General features: G+C 49.0%; 1 protein-coding gene and 1 long non-coding RNA gene across 2 annotated transcripts; both read left to right on the forward strand.

Annotated features, from left to right (window-relative positions):
• The first annotated feature begins 2,411 nt into the window (after positions 1–2,411).
• LOC127571469 (uncharacterized) lies at positions 2,412–9,745 on the forward strand. Its single transcript, XR_007956478.1, has 2 exons — positions 2,412–2,597; positions 3,227–9,745. It is a non-coding gene; the product is annotated as an uncharacterized LOC127571469 (long non-coding RNA).
• Positions 9,746–12,695: 2,950 nt separating this feature from the next.
• rpusd2 (RNA pseudouridine synthase domain containing 2) lies at positions 12,696–22,398 on the forward strand. The gene is made up of 4 exons (XM_052017907.1): positions 12,696–12,995; positions 15,444–15,658; positions 17,748–18,044; positions 20,921–22,398. Exons 1-4 carry the CDS (start codon positions 12,749–12,751, stop codon positions 21,695–21,697), a joined length of 1,536 nt encoding a protein of 511 aa, XP_051873867.1. The 5' UTR covers positions 12,696–12,748; the 3' UTR covers positions 21,698–22,398.
• The last annotated feature ends 1,060 nt before the right edge of the window (positions 22,399–23,458 follow it).

Here is a 23,458-nt window from a genome sequence, read left to right on the forward strand (position 1 = left end):
ATTTATTTTGGAACTGATTATCGTTCATCTCAAGTAACACTGGATTATTTTCTCTCCTATTATTAGAGCCCACATTGTGACGTTGAGTAATAGAGATCTGTGGTGAGCTCCTCTGAAGGTCGGAGGACCTTGAATTTGGTAACTGATGATTTTTTTTGGAGACCCTCATTCCTGAGGTCACTTAAATATTTTTCTGTATGCTTGTATATTTTATGCCGCCTTGGCTTGTGGAGAACATCATTACTAGGGAAAATATTCCAAGATGTTACAGGTCAGTGCTGATCCATGGAGAGATTAAAAATATAATGGAAAGTTTAGTTGAAGGGATGATTTTTTTTAAAGGTGGAGAGAAAGGGCCAGGGAATAAGGCAATACTTTCTCACTTGGAGGGAACAGAAAATTTGGGGAGGTGTTGGAGCTTAATGAAATATTGGAATGGTTTGGAATGAGCAGGAACATGAGTAAAAGTATGGAAGTACCAACTGTCTCAATACTAAACCCATTACCCATCTTGCATCTCAGTCACATTTCATGGTTAATTTCACCACACGCAAGTCAACAATAATAAATCTGATTCTCGATGTCAGGCTACTAAAAAATAAGTTGAAATGGGAGCTTCTGCCCTCTTCCTTGCCAGTCTTGATGAAGGGTCTTGGCCTGAAACGTTGACTGTTTATTTCCCTCCATAGATGCTGCCTAACCTGCTGAGTTCCTCCAGCACTTCTTTAGTGTATTGCTCCAGATGCCAGCATCTGCAGAATTTCTTGTGTCTCATGGGAGTTTACTCACCTGACATCAGTGCATAAGCCTTAAGAAGAGGTCACAATATACAGTGAACTAAAGCAAAAAAATATCTACCTAACATCCCAGCTAATGGCATGAGGCATCGAGCCTCTTGTCCCTAGTTGAGAGGTGATAACTTTGGATATATTAGACATTCTATTTCAAGTTCACTTGCCTAGATGATGTGTGTATCCTTGTATAATTCTATGCAGAAAGCTCCTCAAATTCCCTCAAACAGCAAGCATCTTTTGATGATGTCACCAATACAGTCCAGGAAGGAATGCAGTAAAACTACCTCAGTATTGTCACTAAACACTCAGCAGATATAAGTCAGAGTGAGGTATGCAATAATATTTTTTGTCTTATCAAGTACTTGGGTACTGCTAGGGTTAAATTCAGATTAACACTTCTTTTTAAAATCCCCAACCATTCCTTCAGTGCCATTGAATCTACATCCTGGAACAACCCAACAACACTTTAAGAATAACTTCACTAGAAATATTTCCTCGGGGACAATGAGGTGGGAAATTTTTTTTAAAAAGCTGACCATTGTCAGCAACACCCACACCCTGCAATGAACAAATAATGATAAACTAAAGAAAATGTTATCATCGACTTGGTTTTTCTTGGGGCAACCCAAGTTCATGTCACTTAGCTGAAAAGGGCACAGAAAAGATTCACAAGGGCATTTTTAGGTTTAGATTCACAATGATATTCACAACATCTATGATGTTACCAGGACTGGAGAGCTTGAGTTACGCTGGGACTATTTTCCTTGAAACATAAGAGGCCATGGGCTGACCTTAGACGTTTATAAGATCAGGAGGGATGTAGATATGGTGGGTGTTCAGTCTTTTTCCCAGGGTAGGGGAGTCTAAAACTAGGGGGCATAGCTTTAAGGTGTGAGGGGAAAATTTTTGCAGGGATCTGACGACCAACTTTTTCCACATACACGGTGCGTCTATGCTACCAGCTGCCAGAGAAAGTGGTACAATTACAATGTGTAAAAGACATTTGTACAGGTACGCGGTTAGGGAAGGTTAAGGGGCCAAATGGGACTGGCTCAGATAGACATCTTGATGGGTATGGACGGGTTGGGCCGAACGGCCTGTTTCCGTGCTGTATAACTCCGAGTCTACACGCCTCAGTGACGGTCTGGGCCCGTCGTTTCCAGACAGAATTCCAGATAAAAATAAAGACGTAAAGAAAAAGGTGAAAACATTATGCAACCGGGCTCACACCAGCTGGGTTAAACGTTAAGCCGTTGAGTGAGATCTTTGCTTCCCGGCACAGGAGGAGCCCACGTCGGTGGAGTGAGGCGGCCTGTCTGAGGCGGGTACCGGGCGCCTCAGGATACATTTCCCCACAACCGAGGGACCTGGCGGCAGCTCCCGGATCCGGGAGGAGGGGGCGGGCCTCTGGCCGATGGGGGCGGGCGGCAGCCAGCGCCGCTAACGGTTGGAGCAATTGCGGGTCCGGAAGGGGGGGCGGCTCTAGTGATTGACAGCAGCTTTGCCCAATCAGATAGAGAAGTTGGATTTACAGCCAATGAGAGCGCAACAAGGTGTGAGAAAGGCGGAGTGATTGATATGGCTCTGGCCAATCGGAGTGAAGGTGGCAGCGCGCAGACGCGCTGAGCGGGCGCCCGTCCGGGGCGGGCGGGTTGAGCGGAGGTGAAGATGGCGGCGAATGGGGAGCGGTGAAGAAATGGGAAGCTGAAGGCGGGGCGTGAGGCGGACGTTCGGCAGAGGAATGGCGGAGGGAACGCAGCGCGTCCCGGGGAGGACGGCGGGAGAGCGGCCCCAGGGCGGCCGGTGAGGGTCGGTGGCACGTTCGCGGCGCGGGGCATTCTGGGAGTGGAGGGGATCATGTGACCGACCGATAATGGGCGAAATCCCGACCCTCCCCCCACCCCGATCCCCTCCTCCCATCCCATCATCCCGAACCTGACTCAGATCCCTCATCCTCCTCCTCCTCCCCACATGCCAACCTCAACCTCCTCAACTCTCACTCCCTCGTTCCCACCCTGACCTGGACCCCCACCTCCTGATCCCCCGACCTCCACCCCACCCTCTCACTCTCATCACCGACCTCCACCCCACCTTCCTGAACCCCCACCCCCATCCCAACCGCCACATCCTGCGCCCTGCCCCCATCACCCCACACCCTGACTCCCTCACACCCTATCTTTAGCCCCCCACCCCAATTTCCTCATCGCTGACTCCTTATGAAAACTCCCCAATTCCCTCCCCAAACCCCCTCATCCTCACCCTGAAGCCATTGCCCACCACTGTAGCCTTCATATCTCCCTTTCCCATGACCTGCATCCAAACCCTCTTTTCACCCCTCCCCTAAACCCTTTATGTTTCTGTGGAGGTCAGATGAACAGAAGTGATGCAGAATCCATTATTGATTGTCATGTATCTTTTGTTTGCAAATGCAGGTTGGTGATGCCTAGCTGCTGTTAAAGCAGAAGTTTGAGATCTGCATTCCAAAACCCTTCACTGCAGAAACAACCATGTCAGATTTGCTGCCACAGGAAAGACGTTGTGTCAACCCATCCTCTCTCTTCCTTTTTTTGTTGTAAGAAACAGTGCGACCTGAAGAGGCCCGGATTAACAGCTGTCCATTTTTGGCTTTAGCTCTCGCTCCCTGATTACTATCTCTGAGAAACAGTGAAGTGGTGCTCACCGTTGACTCCAAGCTGCACTGAGACCTACTGGCACCTCACCGTTCCATCCCCACCACTAAGTTATCGTTCAAACAAACTGCTGGGCTGCTGCTTGAAGTTCCTCCCACTACGTAACTCGTGGGAGATCCAGCAATTGTACTAGCTGTTGAGTTTCTTTACCCACAAGTCAGAACTGCCCATATTTGGTACTTAGCTTGATGCAAGTAGATGGCAGATCAAAGTCCCTTGCCACTGCAGTATCCAATGCTGAGGAATGGCCCTTTCTGGCTGAATTGAATTTTATTGAGGTGCCTTTTTACGGCACCACTGAAATTCAAGTTATTTGATCTTCGTGCGAATGGTCATTTAAAAACCCAGTAATGTTCCTGTCTTGGCATGTGGCAAGTTCAGTGTGTGCACCTTGTCGCCAGAGGCAGCACCTAGCAGCTAACCTGCCGTGGTTTTACTGCTCTGTATCACTGTTTACCATGGCAAATTTAACAGCTGTCTTTTCTCCCCAGGCAATTAGGCAACGAGCATCCAAAACAAAGTCTCCCTTGTATTTAGTAACAGGCCCTCGCCTGTCTGTTGCAAAATTTGCTGTGGTGACTTCCCTTCCTTTTTGGGAAAACTCCAGCTCCCAGCTGTGCAGCCATCTGACTGCCAATCCAGCTTGTGAGCAGTTGGGTGTCTAAGATTGCGCCAGGTTCAGGTGAGCCCGTGAGATCAAAGAGAAGACTATCTGGCACTAAGATGGTTCTTAACCTCCCTCCACCCTTTGAACTGCCCATCGCCTTTGTTTGAATGTAAAAGTATCGATTAACCCCCCCCCCCACCCCCCTCCAATCTCTTGATAAATGTAGTTAAAAAATGCTGCAAGTACACCGCAAGGCAGCCTGCAAGTTTTTATCAGTGCTTTTGCTGTTCTCCTTTGGATATAGGCTGTGTGTTTGCAGCATTTTCTGCTAATTGTCTCTGAATTGACAGGCGATCGGGTGCCAAGGGAAAAGACTAGTTTGCTCCGGTGGATGTCAGGCTTCACCTTGTGAGCTGTGGAGTGCTGCGTCCCCACCCTCCCTTCGGCACACTGTCAGTTGGTATGCAGACCAGTTAGAGCTGGGAAAGGTGAGGGCTGAGCTCATGCCCATTGTAAAAGTGGTCTGGGCGAAGCCATACGTGTGTAGAGAAGGAGGAAGTGGTCATTCCTAACCAGGTCAAGATGATCCACGAGTCTGTGAAGACTTTTCTGAATTCTTGAGGGAAATCCATGCCTTCCCTTTGAGTTGTGCTGCCTGTTTTCCAGCATCCAAAATCAAGGCAACGGCGAGAGACCTGTTCAGTATCAAAGCCACCAAGGCTGCCAATAAACTATTAAAGAAGTGAATATCATCACTGGCCACCAAGGTTCAGCAAAGCCTGAGACTGACACCAAAATGTAGGCTTCTGGTTCTGCTGTCAGACTGAACAGTGCGGGATATCTGCCGAAACCAATGTGCACCATCTTGGAAATCAGTGTTTAATGGAGCACTGTAAGCAACGGTGATTCCCAGTGGATGTCCAAACACCATGTCAGGTCGATTACTTTGTGCAAATCCCTGATCGGCGGTGGGGGGGGTGGTGGAATATATAAACCATTCTTCGGTCACGTGCAAAGAAGATTTAATGGCCCCAGAGTTTGAAGGCAGCTCTTTTATTGTGAGGGCAGGGTATCAGGGTACAAACGGTGGGCTGTCTGGGTAGTCTGCTTCATGCCAATATCAGCTTCTTTAAATGAGCTTTCCTGGAACTGGTCTGTGTTGATTTCAAGCCCTTTGATAGCTATAATAGTAGCATTGGGACTGGAGAGGACTTGGGCTGTTGTACATAGCGCAGTGTTGGTAGAATAGAGTGCTATCCTTTCCCCTCCCCTCCCTCCCTAATTTTTAGATCTTTTAGACTTGCATTTATTTTTTAATTTTTAGTATTCGTTTAGGTAAAAGTTCGGGCTGTGCAATATTATAACGTGAAAAGAAGTGTCACGACAAGTTTTTTTAAGAGAAAAAACAGAACAACAAAATCACCAATGTCTTCCATTTGGAGATGTATAGTTCCACGCCACTTTAGTGCTTCAGTAGCAGCTGTAGTGCCAAACTTTAGAGGCAGTGCATGAGGTTAGCGGAGCTTGCCATGAGCAGTTTAACTGAAAATTTTTTTTTAATGGGGTGTAGCTTAATGAACTAACCAGAATTCAGGTTTAAACAGCAGACTGGTTTGAGGGATTTCAGGATGGCCTCATACCCATGCTCTCAGTCTCTCCATCTCTTGAGCTTTGGCTTTGCAATGAAATTTTGATGCTTCAGATTGCCCACTGCTTGCATTGGGGAAGGCAATGATTCCTCCTATGGATCTTCAGAAAGCCTGTTGAGTTGGGAATGAAAGGGGGTGGTGTTGGTTGTTGGGAGCGTCTCCCAGCAGCTGGAGCAGGTGAACATCCAGTCTCCTATTCCACGAACAAAGTGATATGTAACACAGATATGAACAATTAGCTTCTGCATTAGAAATCTGCATTAGCTTCTGCATTAGAAATCTAAAAATTTCATCCTCTTAGTGGCTTGTTGTGTAGAGCATGGAGGAGCGGCGTGTGTGGTTGATGAGGGAAGTTTAGGCACCACATTATCCTTCATCCACACATCAGATTGTACTTGTTGCTCACTGGATATGGAATTCACATTACGGTGTCCAGCAGTACATCCATCTACCTTGCAGCTCTGTGGTCAGTTCAGAGTGGTTTCCTTCCACCTTGCAGCCTGACGCTGGATTCAGCAAGACTTCCCAGGGAAGGAAACTTGCTTGGAAATCGACCTTTGTCTGATTTGTAAAAGAAGTCCGCCCGTGACGGTGAATCTGCCACGTGGATGGAGTATTAAGAAAGGGTTTCTTGAACAGCTTTTTATGCTTGATGTTTCCTGAAAGCTGTACCTGGAGCTGGCTGGTTGGTAGTAGTTTTAACGCTGGTTCTTTAATACAGAGCAACGTACATGCACAGAGTGCTGATTTGTCACCATTTACTTAATCTGTTGTTCTGTGACCCTTTGTTGCGATGAGGGTGGAGTTTAGTGCCATTTATTGGGCATCAGGAGGCTTTAAAGCAGTTATCGCACAACCCTGTCTTAAAACATCCTCCATGCTAACTGAGACTAACTTCACAGAGGTCGGATTGTAATATAACTGTCCCTATTCATTTTTTTTAATATATAGTGCTTTGCAAAATAATTCTGCTTTGGATAAGATTATTAAATACCTCCTGGGTTTCAACTGCAAATGAAACTCTTAGCACAAATTGTAGTCACACTAAAATGCAAATAAAGCCATATGATTTTAGAGTATCTGCCATTAGTAGCAATAACTGTTGTATGTGTGTTAGTGATGCTGTATGGTATAGGAGAGGAGGGCCTTGGGGGGAACTGGTTGTAGAATGACCAAACGGACCTCAACCTAGTTATTCTGGTACAGGCTAACTTCTAGTCCTGGAAACCTTGAAGTTAGGGGGACTGGGATATCTGTAAACTTGGCTGGTATAAGTCCAGCAGCAATATCTGTGACTGTCAAGGATCTAAATGCTTGTCCAGTTCTTGGCAGTCACCACTCCAACTCCTGGAGGAAGCCAGGAGAAGCCTGTCTCAGAACTGCAGCACCCAAGCACTTCTGGAAAAAGGACAAGTGAGGGACAACCGTCTAACTGGATACAACCCAGCGCAAGCAATCCCAAGAAGTTCAGCCCTGAGTACAGCACACTTTTTAGACTCTAAATGCTCCTCCTTCGTGAGCCAGGTGCCTGCCCAGTTTAGCAAGGGTCTGCTCTCCTTCATTATGCTTGAGGCTTGCCGCCTTGTGGACTTGTGTGCAGGCAGCAGGAGACCGAGTGGAAAATCTCTGCGAGGTGCAGGCGGAACCTTGGACTGATCATAAGAATCTGGGCCAAAGGGGGCCATGTCTTCAAAAATGCATGTTCACAAATGTACCGTATACAATAGCCAAGTCTGTAACAAAATCTGTCCACTGTTTAATTATGCATAACACACTGAGCAATAGGAATTAAAATGTATGACAGATGTACCATCCTGTTTGTTGTTGTCCAGCCAGCAAAGCTGATTGTGTTTTAGGAGAGGGCGAGGTATCAAGCTGGCAGGACAGTGATTGTGTGAGGCTGAGGCAGGAAAGTGGCACCAGCTCTGACTCGGGCACTGGTTGTGTTTGTTTGTCTTGTTCTACCAGCAGCTTCATCCAGTCCATGGTCACTCTGCTGCTGGTTTGCCCCACAAGCTGTACGTGTGTTTGGTCTTTTTCCAGCTCTCCTTCTAGGTCGGGGCACCACCTAGTTTGCCCTTTTCATTCCCAGCGATCAGGAGCTGTGGATCTGTACAGAAGAATTTTTTTTCAGGCCAGCCCGGGTACCCATCGTGGCAGGGCTGAGAACACTTCTGCCCACTGCTGCTTCCTCTGAGGAGCGTAAGTTGTCTCATTTTCTCAGACTGCAGATATTGAATCTCTTCTCCCCAAACGATGATTAAAGGTATTCCACCTTCCCAAGCAGTGAGTAGTAATGTTCTTTCCACTCCTCCCTCGTCACCCTGGGCAGTGGGGTTTCCCCTGAAGTTTGGGCAGTGGGGTCTGCTTGGGTTCCATTTCTTCAGTGCTGTCAGTAGTGGGATCTCTCTCTCCCTCTCCCTCATTTCCCAGAGCTGGTGGAATTGGGTAAATGCCATTACCTTTCTCCCCCTCACCATAGCTATTGACTCGCACCAGTGTGCAGAACTATCCTCGCATTGCTGTCCCAGCTCATTCGGCTTTTGGTTCTTCCCTTCAGTGGGTGCTCACTGCTCATTGGCTGCCTTCTTACTGATGGCGTCTGCCCTTCCTCACCAGGGGAGCCATTCCCCTGTATTCAATAAAAATCCTTTGTTATTTTGAAGACTCCTCAGACACAGTGGCCTCCTTCGCTGTCATAAATTTTCTTTGTTTTTCTTCAAAAATTGACTAACCCTCGGCGACCTATTCAGTGTCATCTGCAAATTCGGAAATTGTTTTCAATTCCAAAATGTAAATCATTGTGCACAACCATTCCCAGGCACTGATCCTTCAGTCACCCACTGAATAGCCGCAATTTACCATGTCTGTTTGGGAAGCAGTTAACCATCCGTTCTGTCACTTGTCCTCTCTCTTTATTAAGGCTATCAAAGATCCCTTGGAAATCTAAATAAATTACAAATATATTGCCTTGTCCACTCTGTGATATCGCTGAAGAATTTAGTAAAGTTGGTTGAGGAAGATTTCAGTTTTGAATTCGTGCTGACTTCATTATGGAAACAGAAAATGCTGGAAATACTCAGCAGGTCAGGCCACATCTGTGGGAAGAGACACATAGTTAATGTTTCTCTTCCCTTCGATGCTGCCTGACCTGCTGAGTATTTCCAGCATCGGCAGTCTTTTTTTATTTTTCATTGACGATTCATTTTTTAGTTTCTCCTTTAGTGTCAATTACTATTCCAACTTTATTTTCCTTGCACTCATAAGCTGATTAGTCTATAGTTTCCTGGATGTTTTCTGTCTTAACTACAACTATAGCATTAGCTCCCTGTTAGATTTTTTAAAGAAATTATTAAATGTATTTAGAAGTGCCTCTTCCGTATTTTAAAATGTGTGTGTGATCTGTCCAGATTGAGATTTTATTAGAAAAAAATGCATTTTTATGAATTTTTTAAACATCCCTTTTGAGGGGTTAGCTGGTGTAATTTCAAACACACATCAGTGATGTCTGCTGCAAGTTGATCTGTTCTAAAATTGGGATGAGAAGCTTCACTAATGGGTAACCTGGTACTTGCTGCAGCTGTCTGTATAAAGCTTTACCACGGGGCCCAGCCAGCTGACTGCATTCAGTCACAAGTTTCCCTTAGTGCAAGTCACATGCAGTGCCTGATTGGAGCTGGTGCGGTCAAGTGCTTTGCTACTTGCTATATTGCAGCACACTGCCTCATTCCTCAAATGTGTCTGTTCAATAAAAGCTGTGTTTTGCTGGGTTTATAAAACATTCTGCTGTCTAAATTTGTTATTTGATTTTTTTTAATGGAATACCAGTGCTATATGTTTTCTAGATGCATGAGGCAGCTTGCATTAAACTATGCATTTCAGAGAGAAGGGATGAGAATTGCATGAATCGCTCACTATGTAGAATGATCCCTGGAGCAGTTTAATTGCTCTGATTTCACCTCTGTACAGAACTAACAGCAATAAAAGACCCGTGTGCCAAGGGTGCACCAGTGTTTATTTGGTGTATTTTTGTTTCTTTGCAGATAATAGTATTTGTGCCAAGACAAACAATAACATCCAGTGGTCTCTTTGGTGCTTTTCAAATTAGGAAGATTAGTTCTATAGTACGGAAGATGCATTACAGTCACGCTGTGTACAATCAGATTATCCCTGGGAGACCATTAGCCACAAAATTGAGCTGACCAAAATACCTCCCCCAACTCCCTTTAACCACTACTGCCATTCCTTTTATCTGCCAAATGGGTTCAGCAATTTTCGAATGCTATAAATTGTACTTGTAACCCATGAGCTGGTATCCTAATGAAATTTAACCATTTATTATAGATTAAAATTAATGGATAATTTTCCATCATAATTCCTATGAATCTTATTTAAAACAGTCACTAATTACATTCTCTTGCAGTAGAACATACATTTCATCTACCTCGATCGGTACCACAGAGAAACTCTGATCCTGAACTCTCTAACTCTAAATTTACTTTATCTGTAGACAATTGAAAACTGGGACAAATGCCATACCTTAAAAAGAAAGAATGAATAATCTTTAGGCTGATCTAACTCCCCTTGCCCTCCAGTCTTGCTTCATCTGCTGGTCTTGAGTCTTTCAGGAGAGGAGCTTGATGGTGATGGAGGGGAGTGGGTTTAGAAGCTGCATTCTCCACTTTCTAGTTCCAAATCCATCTTTCTCTGGTTTCCTGCTTTGGGAACAGTGCCCCAGGATATGGAGTGCAGTTGTTGTGGCAATTGCCAGCTGCTGTAGAATCTTAAATATTCTACAACATTTAATAGATTTTACTAGGAGTCAGCTGTTTTTTTTTGGAGATGCTCCACCAATCATCCAGATCATGGCTGCTCTTCCACTTCGGCTCTGCTTTCCAGCACTATCCCTTAATGTCTGGGAATCTATCAATCTAATTTGAATGATCTCAATGACTAAACCTCCACAGTCGGGGTGGAGCATTTCAAAGATTCGGACCTCAATGAAAAAATTCTCCTCAATCGTAAATAATGTTCCCTTATTCTGAGTTTGTCCTGTGGTCCTAGTCTCATCAGCCGGGGGAAACATCCTCCCTGTAAGAATTTCAAATGTTTCGATGAAATCCCGTGAGATTAAATAGGACAACAGAACTCCTACAGCTAGCCTGCCAGCGCTGGAACCAGTGACTGCTGCGTTCCCTCAATGGAAGTGTAGGCAGGAGCAGAAAGCTGCAAAAAGTGGATTAAATGAATGCGCGGTAAATGCAGTTTGATGTGGAAAATTGAGATCATGAACTTTGATAATAAGAAAGGTCAGAGTGTTTTCTAAGTTGCAAAGAGTTAGTTGGATGAGCAGAGACAAATAACAAGATTGATTGGGTAGATTGAAATAAACTATTCTGGTGCAGGAGTCCAAACAAGGGGGTATGTCCTTAAAATTAGAGCAAGGTTTTGGGGTGCTGCCAGTTTGTGGAAATTCACCCTGCAAAAAGCTGTTGAGAGAGGAAATTGAAAGTTTCAGAAGTGAATTTCATCATTATCTGGCTTCACTGAGAAGTGGCTCCTGAAATATGGGAAGTGGTCCACATTTTCCAGAGTCCTGTCACGGATCTTCATTGTTAGGCAGTATTGTGCAGTGGGATGGGAGGTTGGTAGAGGACCTTTGTTTCGCAAATGTTAAGGCCCAGCCTTTCATACGTCTCAGCCTCTGAATGAGTGCCAACACAAAAGTTACCTGCGTACTGCAGCTCAACTACATAGGTCCAGAAAAGAATCAGTAGACCATTCAGCCCTTCAAATGTAGACACAAGAGACTAGATGCTGGAATCTGGAGCAACAAACAAATGTGCTGGAGGAACTCAGTGGGTCGAGCAGCATCTGTGGGGGGAAAGGACCGATGCAGGGTTTCAACCTGAAACATCGACGATTCCTTTCCCCCCACAGATGCTGCATGACCCACTGAGTTTCTCTAGCAGATTGTTTGTAGCCCTTCAAATGTGCTGTGCCATTCAACACAATTATAGCTAATCTTTTACCTTAACCCCATTTTCCTGCCATAAAGCTTTATATATCCAGAAATATCAGATTTTACTTTCAAAGCAATCAGTAACTCAGCCCCACATCCTTAAGGGGTGGAGAGTTCCAAATATTCACATTTGCATAATAAAGGCCTACCCTTTATTTTGAACTGTGGTCCTGGTTCCAGATTCCAGGGTAATCATCCAACCTACAACTTCTCTGTTTAACCCTCTAATAATTTTGTATGTTTCACCACTAGACCAACCATCCCAGGCACCAGTCTCGTGCATCTTCATTACACTGTCTCTGTATCAAGTATATACTTTCATTAGGTAAGGAAATTAAAACTGTAAACAATAATCTAGGTGTGGTCTCACCAGAATTGGTGTGACATTGGTTTTGGAGGGGAGATGATGCTAGTTCACCAAGGCATTGGCTGGATGAGAGCATTTCAGTTATAAGGAGAGATTGGATAGGCTGGGTTGATTTTGCCCTGGAGCAGAGGAGGCTGAGGGGCGACCTGATAGAGGTATCCAAAATAATGAGGGGGATAGATAGGGTCGACGTGGTTCGTCTAAGTGGGTGGGGTTGTCTAAGACAAGAGGGCATAGGTTTGCGGTGAAAGGTAGGAGGTTCAGAGGGGATCTAAGGGGGGATTCATTCCCCGGAGGGTGGTTGGGGTCAGGAAGAGGTGCTGGAGGCCGAAAATGTCACAACTGCTTAAGAAACATCAGCGCAGGTGCTTGAATTGCCCAGGAAATGGACCTCATGAGGATAAATGGGATCAGTGCAGATAGACCAGGCAGTGTGGACGTGGTGAGTCAGACTGCCTGCTCCTGTGCTGTGCGACTCTCTGACTCCAGCCTGCGCTGCAGATCAGCTCCTCTGTTGTTTCGGACACAATAAATATAAAGAGCACGGCTCAGGCATATTTCGGGACACACCCACCCCGGACACTTCTTGGCTCCGGTCCCGAGGCCCCCGGAAGTTACTATGTGGTGGCCGCGCTGCCGCCTGCCTGCAGTTCGCGTGGTGGCTGCCAGGATGAGCGAGGCGGCCGGCGGCGATAAACGGAAAGAACCGGAGGAGGAGCCGGGAGTCGGGCTCCAAGATAACGGGCAGCCCCCGACGAAAAAGCCGCGGAGCAAGAAGGGCAAGAACGGCCGGGCGGGCGAGCGCTATGTGCCCCCGCCCGGCAAGAAGAATCTGGGCATCAGCTTCAGTCATCAGCACTTCAGCGGTGAGAGTGCGGGCGGGCCCCGTCTGAGCCCAATAAATCGTCTCATTGTTTCAGAGTGACCTTTGCAGTGGTGAGAGTGCGGGCGGGTGGGCCCCCAGTGTGCCTAATGGGTTGTCCTATTGTTTGACTGCTAGTGATGAGATTGCGGGCGGGCCCAGGCTGAGCTCAATAAATTGTCTCATTGTTTGACCTCTGCAGCGGTGAGAGGGTGGATAGGCCTCGTCAGCTCTGCACTCAATGCAAATTAACTTTAAAAATCTAATTTATTTGTTTTATTCTCGTTCCTCTAATTACGTGGTTTTCAATGCACTTCCTTTTCCCCTACTGCAATCTTTCTAACTAGATCGTGGTCTGTCAACCTCCCAGCCTGGACTACCTGTCGCCGAGCATCTTCGTTCATCATTATAGAGTCAGAGAGCAATACCGCACGGATACAGGTCGTTCGGCCCAACCAGTCCATGCCGACCACGGTGCCCACCCAGCTGGTCCCAATTTCCTGCGTTCGGCCCATATTCCTCTAAGCCCCGCCCCTCCACCTACCTATCCAAGTGCTTCGTAAATGATGCTGTTGTACCTACCTCAACCTCTTCCTCTGGCAGCTGGTTCCATATACTCACCACCCTCTGTGAGAAATAGTTGCTCCTTAGGTTCCTTTTAAATTCCCACCCCCCCCCCCCCCACCCTGAATCTGTGCTCCCTAGTTTCGGGCTCCCCTACCCTGGGGGAAAAGACTCCATCCACCTTATCTATGTCTCATAATTTTAAACATTTCTATAAGGTCGCCCCTCATTCTTCTACATTCCAAGGAATAAAGACCTAGCCTGGCCAACCTCTCCCTGTAACTCAGGCCCTCTAGTCCTGATAACATCCTTGTAAATCTTTACTGCACTCTTTCCAGTGTAATCATATCTTTCTTCTAATGGTGACTAAAACTGTACACAGTGCTCCAAGTGTGGACTCACCAATGACTTGTACAACAGCAACATAATATCCCAGTTCCTATACTCAATGCCCTGATTGATGAAGGCCAGCGTGCTAAACACTTTTTTCACCACCTTGTCTACCTGTGACGCCACCATGTCTCCTGGTACCTGAGTCCCTGTGCCTTGTTGTGTAGGCAACTGGGTGTCTCATTTTCAAGCCCATCTCTGATACTGTCCCTACCCCATTCTGGTCTCCTTCCTTCCTAACCCCTTGGTTCTTCCATCCTTGCAGACCACTGCCCCTCCTCCACTCCCTTTGGCCTGGGACAGACCTGACACCTCCCACAAATCCACTGTGCCTGGACGTCTTCATTGGGAGCCCAGACTTGATACCAAGGTAGTATGGTGAAAGGCACAACTTACTCCCCCTACCCCATCCCAGCCAATCTCACCTTGTGATGTGATAAGACAGTCTCTCTACTGCTTCCTCCTTGAGCTGGTGCAGTATTTCACATAACTTGGTACTTGAAGGGTGTGTGTTGGAGGGCCTGGGTCGATCAGAAGGGGAGAGATAGGGACAGCTGGTACAGGTTACCTTGCCCTGTTTGTGGCTGTCAGACCCTCCAGGACCTCCGACATCCTTTGACAGCTCTTATTCTCAGTCCTTCCATGTTTTTACACGCAGCCACTCCTCACAAGAGCTGTGCCATGGGTTGTGGTGGTTTACAGGATTCCCAGGCAGCAGACAGAGGCCTGCTCTGCCAACCTATCCTTGGTGCGCTCACTACCTGTTGCCTTAAAAGCACAAGCTTCTTCCTTTACCCTGAAGGGACCCCACCTCCTCGTCCTCCTTCGCTTGTGGCACAGGAGGAGGCCACTCACTCCAATAGGCCCATGCTGGCTCCCAGCAGGTCAATCCCAGCACTCCTCCCCCCACTTCTCTATTTCCCTTGTACCACTCCCTCATCAACTTCCTTCTGATTCTGTTGCTGCCACTGATTCCGGGAGGGGGCGTGCTGGGATTGACCTGCTGGGAGCCACCAGTCGTTGGGTGTGGAAGGAAACTGGAGCGGCGATTATAGGGGATGGGAACCATCCAGTAAACAGCAGCCTCCCCTGCCCTGAGTCCTGGGCCCATCTGCGCTCCACCCTCTGCGTGCTGGGTGAGGCAATAATGGCAAAAGCTGGGGCTCCTGCTCTTCCCCCACCAAATGTGCCCTCACTCACCCATCCCCAGACCCTGTCTGGGTGCTCTTCCAGATCCGGACCCATTCTACACAGGATCTGTGGGAGAGTCTGGAACTGTGTCTAGACAAGTACGGCGTCCACCTCCACCCACCCTCCAAGAAAAGAGCCATGGCCATTGGGCTGTATGTGATGCCCTCGTTGTGGAATAGCCGTCCTTGGATTGTCCGTGAAGACGGGCTGATGTCAGCCAGGGGTGCTGGGGTTCGGTGCGAGGCAGCGGAGGGTGGTGTCTGCCGGGGTCTCTGTCTGATGACATTCCTTCCTTCTTCTCCCTCAGAGACGGAGTATTACTTCGAGCATGGACTGAGGAAGGTCCTTCCCTACTACTTTGACTTCCAGACCTACTGTAAGGGCCGCTGGGTGGGGAAGACCCTGCGCGACGTCTTCAGTACGGAGTTCCGGGTGGAGCCCATCGAGTACTACACACAGGCAGCCAGAGCAGGCAGAATCCGGCTCAATGAGCAGCCCGCCGACCTCAACACCGTCCTAAAGGTACGGCGCTGCCACGTGTTCAGTGCAGCTCACACCCGCGTCTCGGTGGTTGGTGGAGATCAGCAGGCGGCTCCGTGTTTACAGGAGATCCCTGGGAGCGTGTTGGTGTCCACAGGAGACCCCAGGCGTTGTGTGGAGAGTTTGGTATTTATTGATGTTTGTCATGGTTCACGTGCCGTTGTCAGTGAGGGGCCATGTCAGTACCTTTCATTGTGTTCCCGTAAACATGAAACGTCCACACGTGTTTGCACCTAGATAATCATACTGCCGTTGTGATCAGTGTCTGGTTAGTTCACCGGGGGCCATTCTGTTTTCTCTCTGTTGTTGGGTGGGGTCTCCCCCTTTGCCCTGTAACCCTGGAGTGAGAGACGTCCAGTGTCTATTCCATCCATGATGCCGATCTAACCAATCCCATCTGCCGGTACAAGGTCCATATCCCTCCATTCTCAGCCTGTTTGTGTGTATCTAAATGCCTCTTAAACATGGATCTCTTATCTGCCTCCACCACCACTCTCTGTGTTTAAAAAAAAAAACTTATTCTCACCCAAAAGTGATGTCCTCAAATATTTGACATTTGGGGGAAAAAGACTCTGGCTTTCTACCCTATCTGTGCCCCTCATAATCTTATAAACTTGTATCAGGCCACCCCTCGGCCCCTGAAGCTCCAGAGAAAACAATCCAAATTTGTCCAACCTCTCCTTGCAGCTAATAGTCTCCAATCCAGGCGACGTCCTGGTGACCACCCTCTCCAAATGCTCCACATCCTTCCTGTAATGCAGTGACCAGGACTGCACACGATACTCCAAGTGTGGCCCAACCAACATTTTATACAGCTGCAGCGTGACTTCCCGACTTTTATACTCAATGCCCCGACCGATGAAGGCAAGCACGCTGCACACCTTACTTCGCCACTATCTACTTGTGTTGTCACTTTCAGGGAGCTATGGACTTGCACCCCAAGATCCCTCTGTAGATCAGTGCTCCTCAGGGTCTTGCTATTTACTGGATGCCTTCCTCTTGCACTTGACCTCCCAAAATGCATCACTTCACACTAGTCCGGATTAAATTCCACCTGTGATTTCTCCCAAATTTCTAACTGATCTGTATCCTGCCGTTTCCTTTGACAACCTTCCTCACTGTCCACAACTCCACAGTTTTTGTGTCATCTGCAAACATTGAACTTGACTTTGACTCTAACTTACTAACCAGACCACCTGCAACTTCGTCCAAATCATTAATCTACTGTATATGACAAACAACAGAGGTCCCAGCACCAATCCCTGTGGAACACCACTGGTCACAGACCCTCAAGTCAGGGAAACGCCCCTCCACCACTACCCTCTGTCTTCTCTCACTGAGCCAATTTTGGATTCAGTCTACCAGTTCCCTGTGGATCTCATGACTTGATCTTCTGGACCAGTTTATTAACGTATTTGCACGATTTCATTCAAATTTACATTACTTTTAAAATCAAGATGCACTCCAGTCCCTGTGGCACCCACCGGTCCTGGAAGACCTTCAAAGAGCCAGTGGCCCTGCGGTGCTCCAGGACACCCGGTCGTAGAAACATCCTCAGAAAAGGGGCAGGCGGTCAGCTCGGGTGGAACCCTCAACAGCCCACTGCCTGCAGCTGTGAGTGGTCTCCTTGACCATGCCCCAGGAACAGACTCACAAGGAGACCCCCCCCCCCAGCTGATGCCGACTCACCCCCACTGCACTGGGTGCCCAAAGATCAGGAGAGTGGGGCTGAAGTGCAACCAGAACTTGAGAGCAGCCCCTTCAAATACTCTGGGGGGGCTGCTACCTCTCATGCTTGGTATGTACGTGGAACACAGAAATGGCAGGCAGCCTGGGAGTCTGTAAAGCAATGTAAAAGCTCGTTGCGTGGCACTGCCCTGTGCGACACTGTCCACCCTAGGACCCCGAAGTACAGGGGAAGGACTCCTGCATAGAGAGCCCCTTCTTTCAGCCTTTGCTGCTGGTGACCCTCTGGCCCTCTTCCAGTGGAAGCCTGGACCTTGGGTTGAAGCAGTGGGGCTGACTGCACTGTGCTCGCTTGCAATAAACCATGCCCTTCGCCCTCTTCCAGAACAATGACTTCATGCGGAACACGGTGCACAGGCACGAACCGCCGGTTACTGCCCAGCCGATCGTGATCCTGAGCCAGAACCAGGAGCTGGTGGTAGTAGATAAGCCGGCTTCCATTCCCGTCCACCCCTGCGGCCGGTTCCGACACAACACTGTCATCTTCATCCTGGGCAAGGAGTACAACCTGACTGAGCTTCACACAATCCACCGGCTGGACCGCCTCACCTCCGGCGTCCTCATGTTCGCTCGGACGTTGGAGGTCTCCAAGAAAATAGACCAGCAAGTCCGAGAGAGACAGGTATGTGCGTGCGAGGGCAGGCTTGGGATTGGTTCAGGATGAGTCTCACCGTTGGCCATGAGACTGGGTTTGTACTGGACTGTGCCAGCAGAACCAACGTGTTCACCCAGTGTCTTTCACAACCCTGGGGCACCTCGACCAATGAAGTGCCATGTCCCACAGTCACTGTGTGACGCTCCCTCAGTACGGCACTGGGCACGTCCGTCTAGACTGTGCGTTGAGCCCTTGGAACGGGAGCCGAGCCCTTGTCTCGGCCCAGCTGCTACCACTTGTAGGGTCTGGAAGAATTCTACAACATAGAACTAGGCCCTTCAGCCCACCATATCTATGCTGACCATCGTGCCTGTCTATACTAATCCCACTTGCCTGCATTAATTCCATATTCCCTCTATGTCCTGCTCATTAAAGCACCTGACCAGATGTCACTTAAATATTGTTGGGGTTCCTGCCTCCACCACCTCCTCCAGCAGCTCATTCCAGATACCAATTACTTTTTGTGTGAAATATTTACCCCTCAGAACCCCTTTAAACCTCGTCCCTCTCACAAACCTATGCCTCTAGTTTTAGCTGCCCCCTACCATGGGAGACAGACTCTGGCTATCTACCCTATCTATATTTCTGATAACTTTGTCACCTCTCAGCGTCCTTTGCTCCAGGGAAATCAGACCCAGTCTATCCGTTACTCCTGATAACGCAAGCCCTCCAATCAAGGCAACATCCTCGTGAATCTCCTCTGCACCCTCTCTAGCTTAAGCATGTCTTTCCTACAGCGTGGCGACTAGAACTCCACACAATACTGCCAGAGTAGCCTAGCCAGCATCTTGTACAGCTGTAACGTGATATTCCCAACTCCTGTACTCAATGCCCTGAGCAATGACGGCCAGCATGCCAAACGCCGCCTTCACCCTACCTGTGTTGCCACTTTCAGAGAACTATGCACCTGTACCCCTGGGTCTCTCTGCATTACTCATTGAGGGTAGCAGCAGGTGTTCTTTTGCCTGATCACTGCCTGGTGATCTGCTGCTGGAAATTTGGGTTGGTGTGGAAAGAATTAGAATTTACTGTGCTGCCTTCCCTTGTTGAAAAGCATCCATCGGAAGAACATAAGAACTGGGAGCAGGAGTCCCTCAAGCCTGCTTCGCCATTCGAAGAAAGATTATGGTGATCCAATCTTGGCCTCAATACCACTGTCCCATCACATCCCTTCTGGATCAAACGTCTCTCCCCGTACATTGCATCTTACAGAGGTATATAAAATCATGAGGGGTGGAGATAAAGTGGATGGTCACGGTCTTTTTCCCAGGGTAGGGGAGTCTAAAACTAGAGGGCAAGGGTTTAAAGTGGGGGGGGGGGGTGCAAGATTTAAACGGGGATCTGAGGGGCAAGATTTTCATGAGGGTGGTGGGTATGTGGAACGAGCCACCAGAAGAAGTGGTAGAGCTGGGTACAATTACAACGTTTAAAAGACATTTGGACAGGTACATGGATAGGAATGATTTAGAGGGATATGGGCCAAACATGGGCAAATGGGACTAGCTCAGGAAGGCATCTCGGTCAGCATGGAGCAGTCCGGCCAAGGGGCCTATCTGTGTGCTCCATGACTCTCTGACGTTTACAGAGCCTCTGCCCAGGCAGTGAGCATCAGGCTGGAGTAATGGGGAGCTGTCCGCCAGCCATCCTGTCTGTGTGGGGTGTGGTCGGCTTCACCAGGGCTTTGGATCCACAGGGTCTGTGCTGGATTTGGGCAGGTGTTCCTACACCACTGGGTGTGGCTACGTGCCTTTTCCCTTGTGTAACCCCCACCCCACTTCGAATCATTCCTCTCGTGTGAGGATGCCATTTAACAATGGAGGTGTCTTGGGAGGAGAAACACGGCCCACAGAAAACTACAGGGGACCAGATGCTTGGGGAGAGACTCGATCGAGGGGAAACCATTGCAAGATAAGGGGCCAGTCGTTTAAAACGTAGGGATTTCTTCTCATGGGGTGGTGAATCTCTGGAACTCTCTCTCCCCCAGAGGATTGGGGGAGAAATATTTGAAAGACTGAGGAATTGAGGGCTATGGGGAACGTGCACAGAAGAGGCCAGCGTAGATCAGCCATGATAATATTGAATGGTGGGGCAGGCTTGAGGGGTGATTGACCTTCCCTTCTTGTGAAGGAACCTTGGCTGAGGAGGAGAGGGGGCTGAGGTTCGGGGGAAGGGGGGTGGGGGCAGTGTGGAGACGAGATGGATAGGGGCCCGTGGTTGCATTTTGGTAAATAAACTGGTAAATTGGTTTATTATTGTCACATGTACCGAGGTACAGTGAAAAACTGTTTTGCATGCCATCCATACAGATTTGTTTTTTCACATCAGTACATCGAGATAGTACAAGGGAAAAGCAATAACAGAATGCAGAATAAAGTGTTACAGTTACGGAGAAAGTGCAGTGCAGGCAGACGATAAGGTGCAAGGGCCATAACGAGGTAGATTGTGAGGTCAAGAGTCCATTTTATCCTACAGGGAGACTGTTCAGTAGTCGCATAACAGCAGGATAGAAGCTGTCCTTGAGCCTGGTGATACGTGCTTTCAGGCCTTTGTATCTTCTGCCTGATGGGAGGGGGGAGAAGAGGGAATGTTCGGGGTGGGTGGGGTCTTTCATTATGTTGGCTGTTGAACAGAGGCAGCAAGAAGTGTAGACAGTCTATTGGGGTGGTGGGGGGGTGGTTTGCAGGGAGGCTGGTTTCAGTGAGGTGCTGAGTGGTGTCCACAACTCTCTGCAGTTCCTTGTCCCAGGAGGAGATGGAGGGGGCTGGCGATGGAGGGGTTGGTCACGCCGGCAGCCACCAACCGCCCCCCCACCGGCATGGGCTGAGGTGTCACTGTCATTGCAGGTGCAGAAGGAGTACGTGTGCCGGGTGGAGGGGGAGTTCCCTGACGGTGACGTGTGGTGCGAGGAGCCCATCCTGGTGGTCTCCTACAAGGTGGGTGTGTGCCGGGTGCACCCCGCCGGGAAGCCCTGCCGGACCATCTTCCGGAGGCTGAGCTACAACGGGCGCTCCAGCATGGTGCGCTGCCTGCCGTACACCGGCCGCACCCACCAGATCCGCGTCCACCTGCAGTACCTGGGCCACCCCATCATCAACGACCCCGTGTACAACACCGAGGCCTGGGGCCCCCACCGGGCCAAGGGCGGCAAGCTGGACAAGACAGACGAGGAGCTGCTGAGGGACCTGGTGGAGGTTCACCGACTGCGAGAGAGCCTCGACCTCGTGGGTCTCCCGGACGGAGAGCGGTCCAGCGCTGGTGAGGGGGGGGAGAGCCCCCTGCGGCCGCCGGGTAACCAGGCAGAGAGCCCCGCTGGCGAGGAAGGGGAGAGCTCCCTGCCACTGCCGGGTAACCGGGCGGAGAACCCCGCCGGCAAGGAAGGGGAGAGCTCCCTGCGGCCGCCGGGTAACCAGGCGGAGAACCCCGCCGGCAAGGGAGGAGGTGCCACAGGGCGGCCGGAGGTGGTGAAAGACGATCTGTGCAGCGAGTGTCGACTGGTCAGGAGGGATCCTGCTCCCGGGGACCTGGTCATGTATCTGCATGCACTGCGGTACACGGGGCCGGACTGGGAGTACTCCTCCCCACTCCCCGCCTGGGCTGCTGCAGACTGGGACCAGATCTGAGCGGTTGGCTGCAGTATCAGCCCACTGGCAGTGCCTGCATCAAATGCACGGGTGTGCATATCTGCAAATGCACACTCACGGGAGCGTTGCACACAGGTGTCGGGTTGTCTTGTATGAGCGGCTGCTTAAAGACGGCTTCCCCTGCACTCTGAGTGCTTGTTTTGTGGCCGTGCTCCCTCTGTGGCTGACTGCGTCCTACCGTGGCCTGCAGCTTGTCATCCTGTGACGAAGGAGCCGCAAAAGCCCCAAGGTCGGTGGTCTGGGTGAGAGGTACCCGTGCACAGGAGTCGGGCCCAGGGCAGGATTGGGCCCCCAATAGTGATGCATTCTGCAGTTGAAAAGCTCGTCCACTGGACTGGGAACTTGCGGAGTGGAGCCAGCCAGCATCCTACATCCCTCCCTCAATGATGGGAGCGGGGGATGAGGAGCACAACACTTTCTCCAATCATTCCTGCAGCTTTACTGTGGTCTGGTGGACTCCCCTCTGTAACTGACACGACATCAATGATGCTTCTTAGCTGCTGAGACTGATAGTTCAACAGCATTTTGTGTTTTTTAACGCTATAGTTCAACAGCATTTTGTGTTTTTTAACGCTATAGTTCAACAGCATTTTGTGTTTTTTAACGCTACTCCTGCTTGTTTTTGGAGTTTGTACACTATGCACAATCGGATAAGGTAAAATACAGCAATGCCAAGAATACCCTGGTCTGTGGAGTCAAAGTGATTCCTGCAGTGGTAGAATGAGAGGGAAAAAGGTGCTTGGTTTACTGAATGGTCACTTCTACAGGGGCGAGAAGCCAAGTGCTGTTCACACACCAGACCCCTCTGACTGTGAGGCAATGTTCCTGCTGCATTTCCACAAGGTAATTGGTTTATTATTGGTCACGTGCACTGATTTATAGTGGAAAAACTTTTGTTTCCATGCCATCCAGACAGATCATTCCATACATAAGTACGTCAAGGCAGTACAAAAGAGGGAAAAATCAGAATGTAGAATATAGTGTTACAATTACAGAGAAAGTACAGTGCAGAGAGACAGATAAAGTGTAAGGGCCACAGCTAGGTAGAGAGATCAAGAGTTCATCCTTATCGTCTAAGAGGCCTGTTCGAGAGTCTTGTAAGGAGGTGTGGGACATCACTCATTCAGGCTGATTGTTCTCTCCCACAGCTGTTAGACCTGCACCTCGCTCATCTCTCTGACCCTCTTCTGCCCAGGTTAATGTACCAGTGCTGCCCGTTAACACTCCAGATCTAATTCCTACTCCTATCTGACTGTGTGCATTCTTTTCCGCTCCCACAAGTACCCCTGGTTAACAGTCACAGCTGCGTCGGTGATGGAGTAAGGGGGAGATCTGGGGAGAGGATGCAGTGTGATGAATCAGTGACAGAAGTGGCGGAGGTTGCACAGTGGAATGAGAGGGATTTCTGCAGCATGGTGATTATCTACTTGAGACACGTAGCTGCTCCATCTGGGACCGTATTCCTGCTATGCTTTGTAGAAGTCCCGGGCCAAGGCTGTGGGTAGTCACGGGGATAAGTCATGGAGTACCCATCCTCTGCTACAGTAGTTACAGTGTTCATGGTACTGGTGTAATTGGTTTTCTGGTCAATGGTGAGCTCCTGGATGTTGATGTGGGGAACTTGGCCATGGTGTGGTCATTGCCTGACACCTGTGTGCCAGTAATGTTGTCCGGTTCTTGCTACTTGAAAGCAAAGGCTGTTCTCTCATCTGAGGCCTTGCAAAGAGAACTGAATATCAG

Source organism: Pristis pectinata, chromosome 1, assembly GCF_009764475.1.
Source record: "Pristis pectinata isolate sPriPec2 chromosome 1, sPriPec2.1.pri, whole genome shotgun sequence".
Lineage (NCBI taxonomy): Eukaryota > Metazoa > Chordata > Chondrichthyes > Rhinopristiformes > Pristidae > Pristis > Pristis pectinata.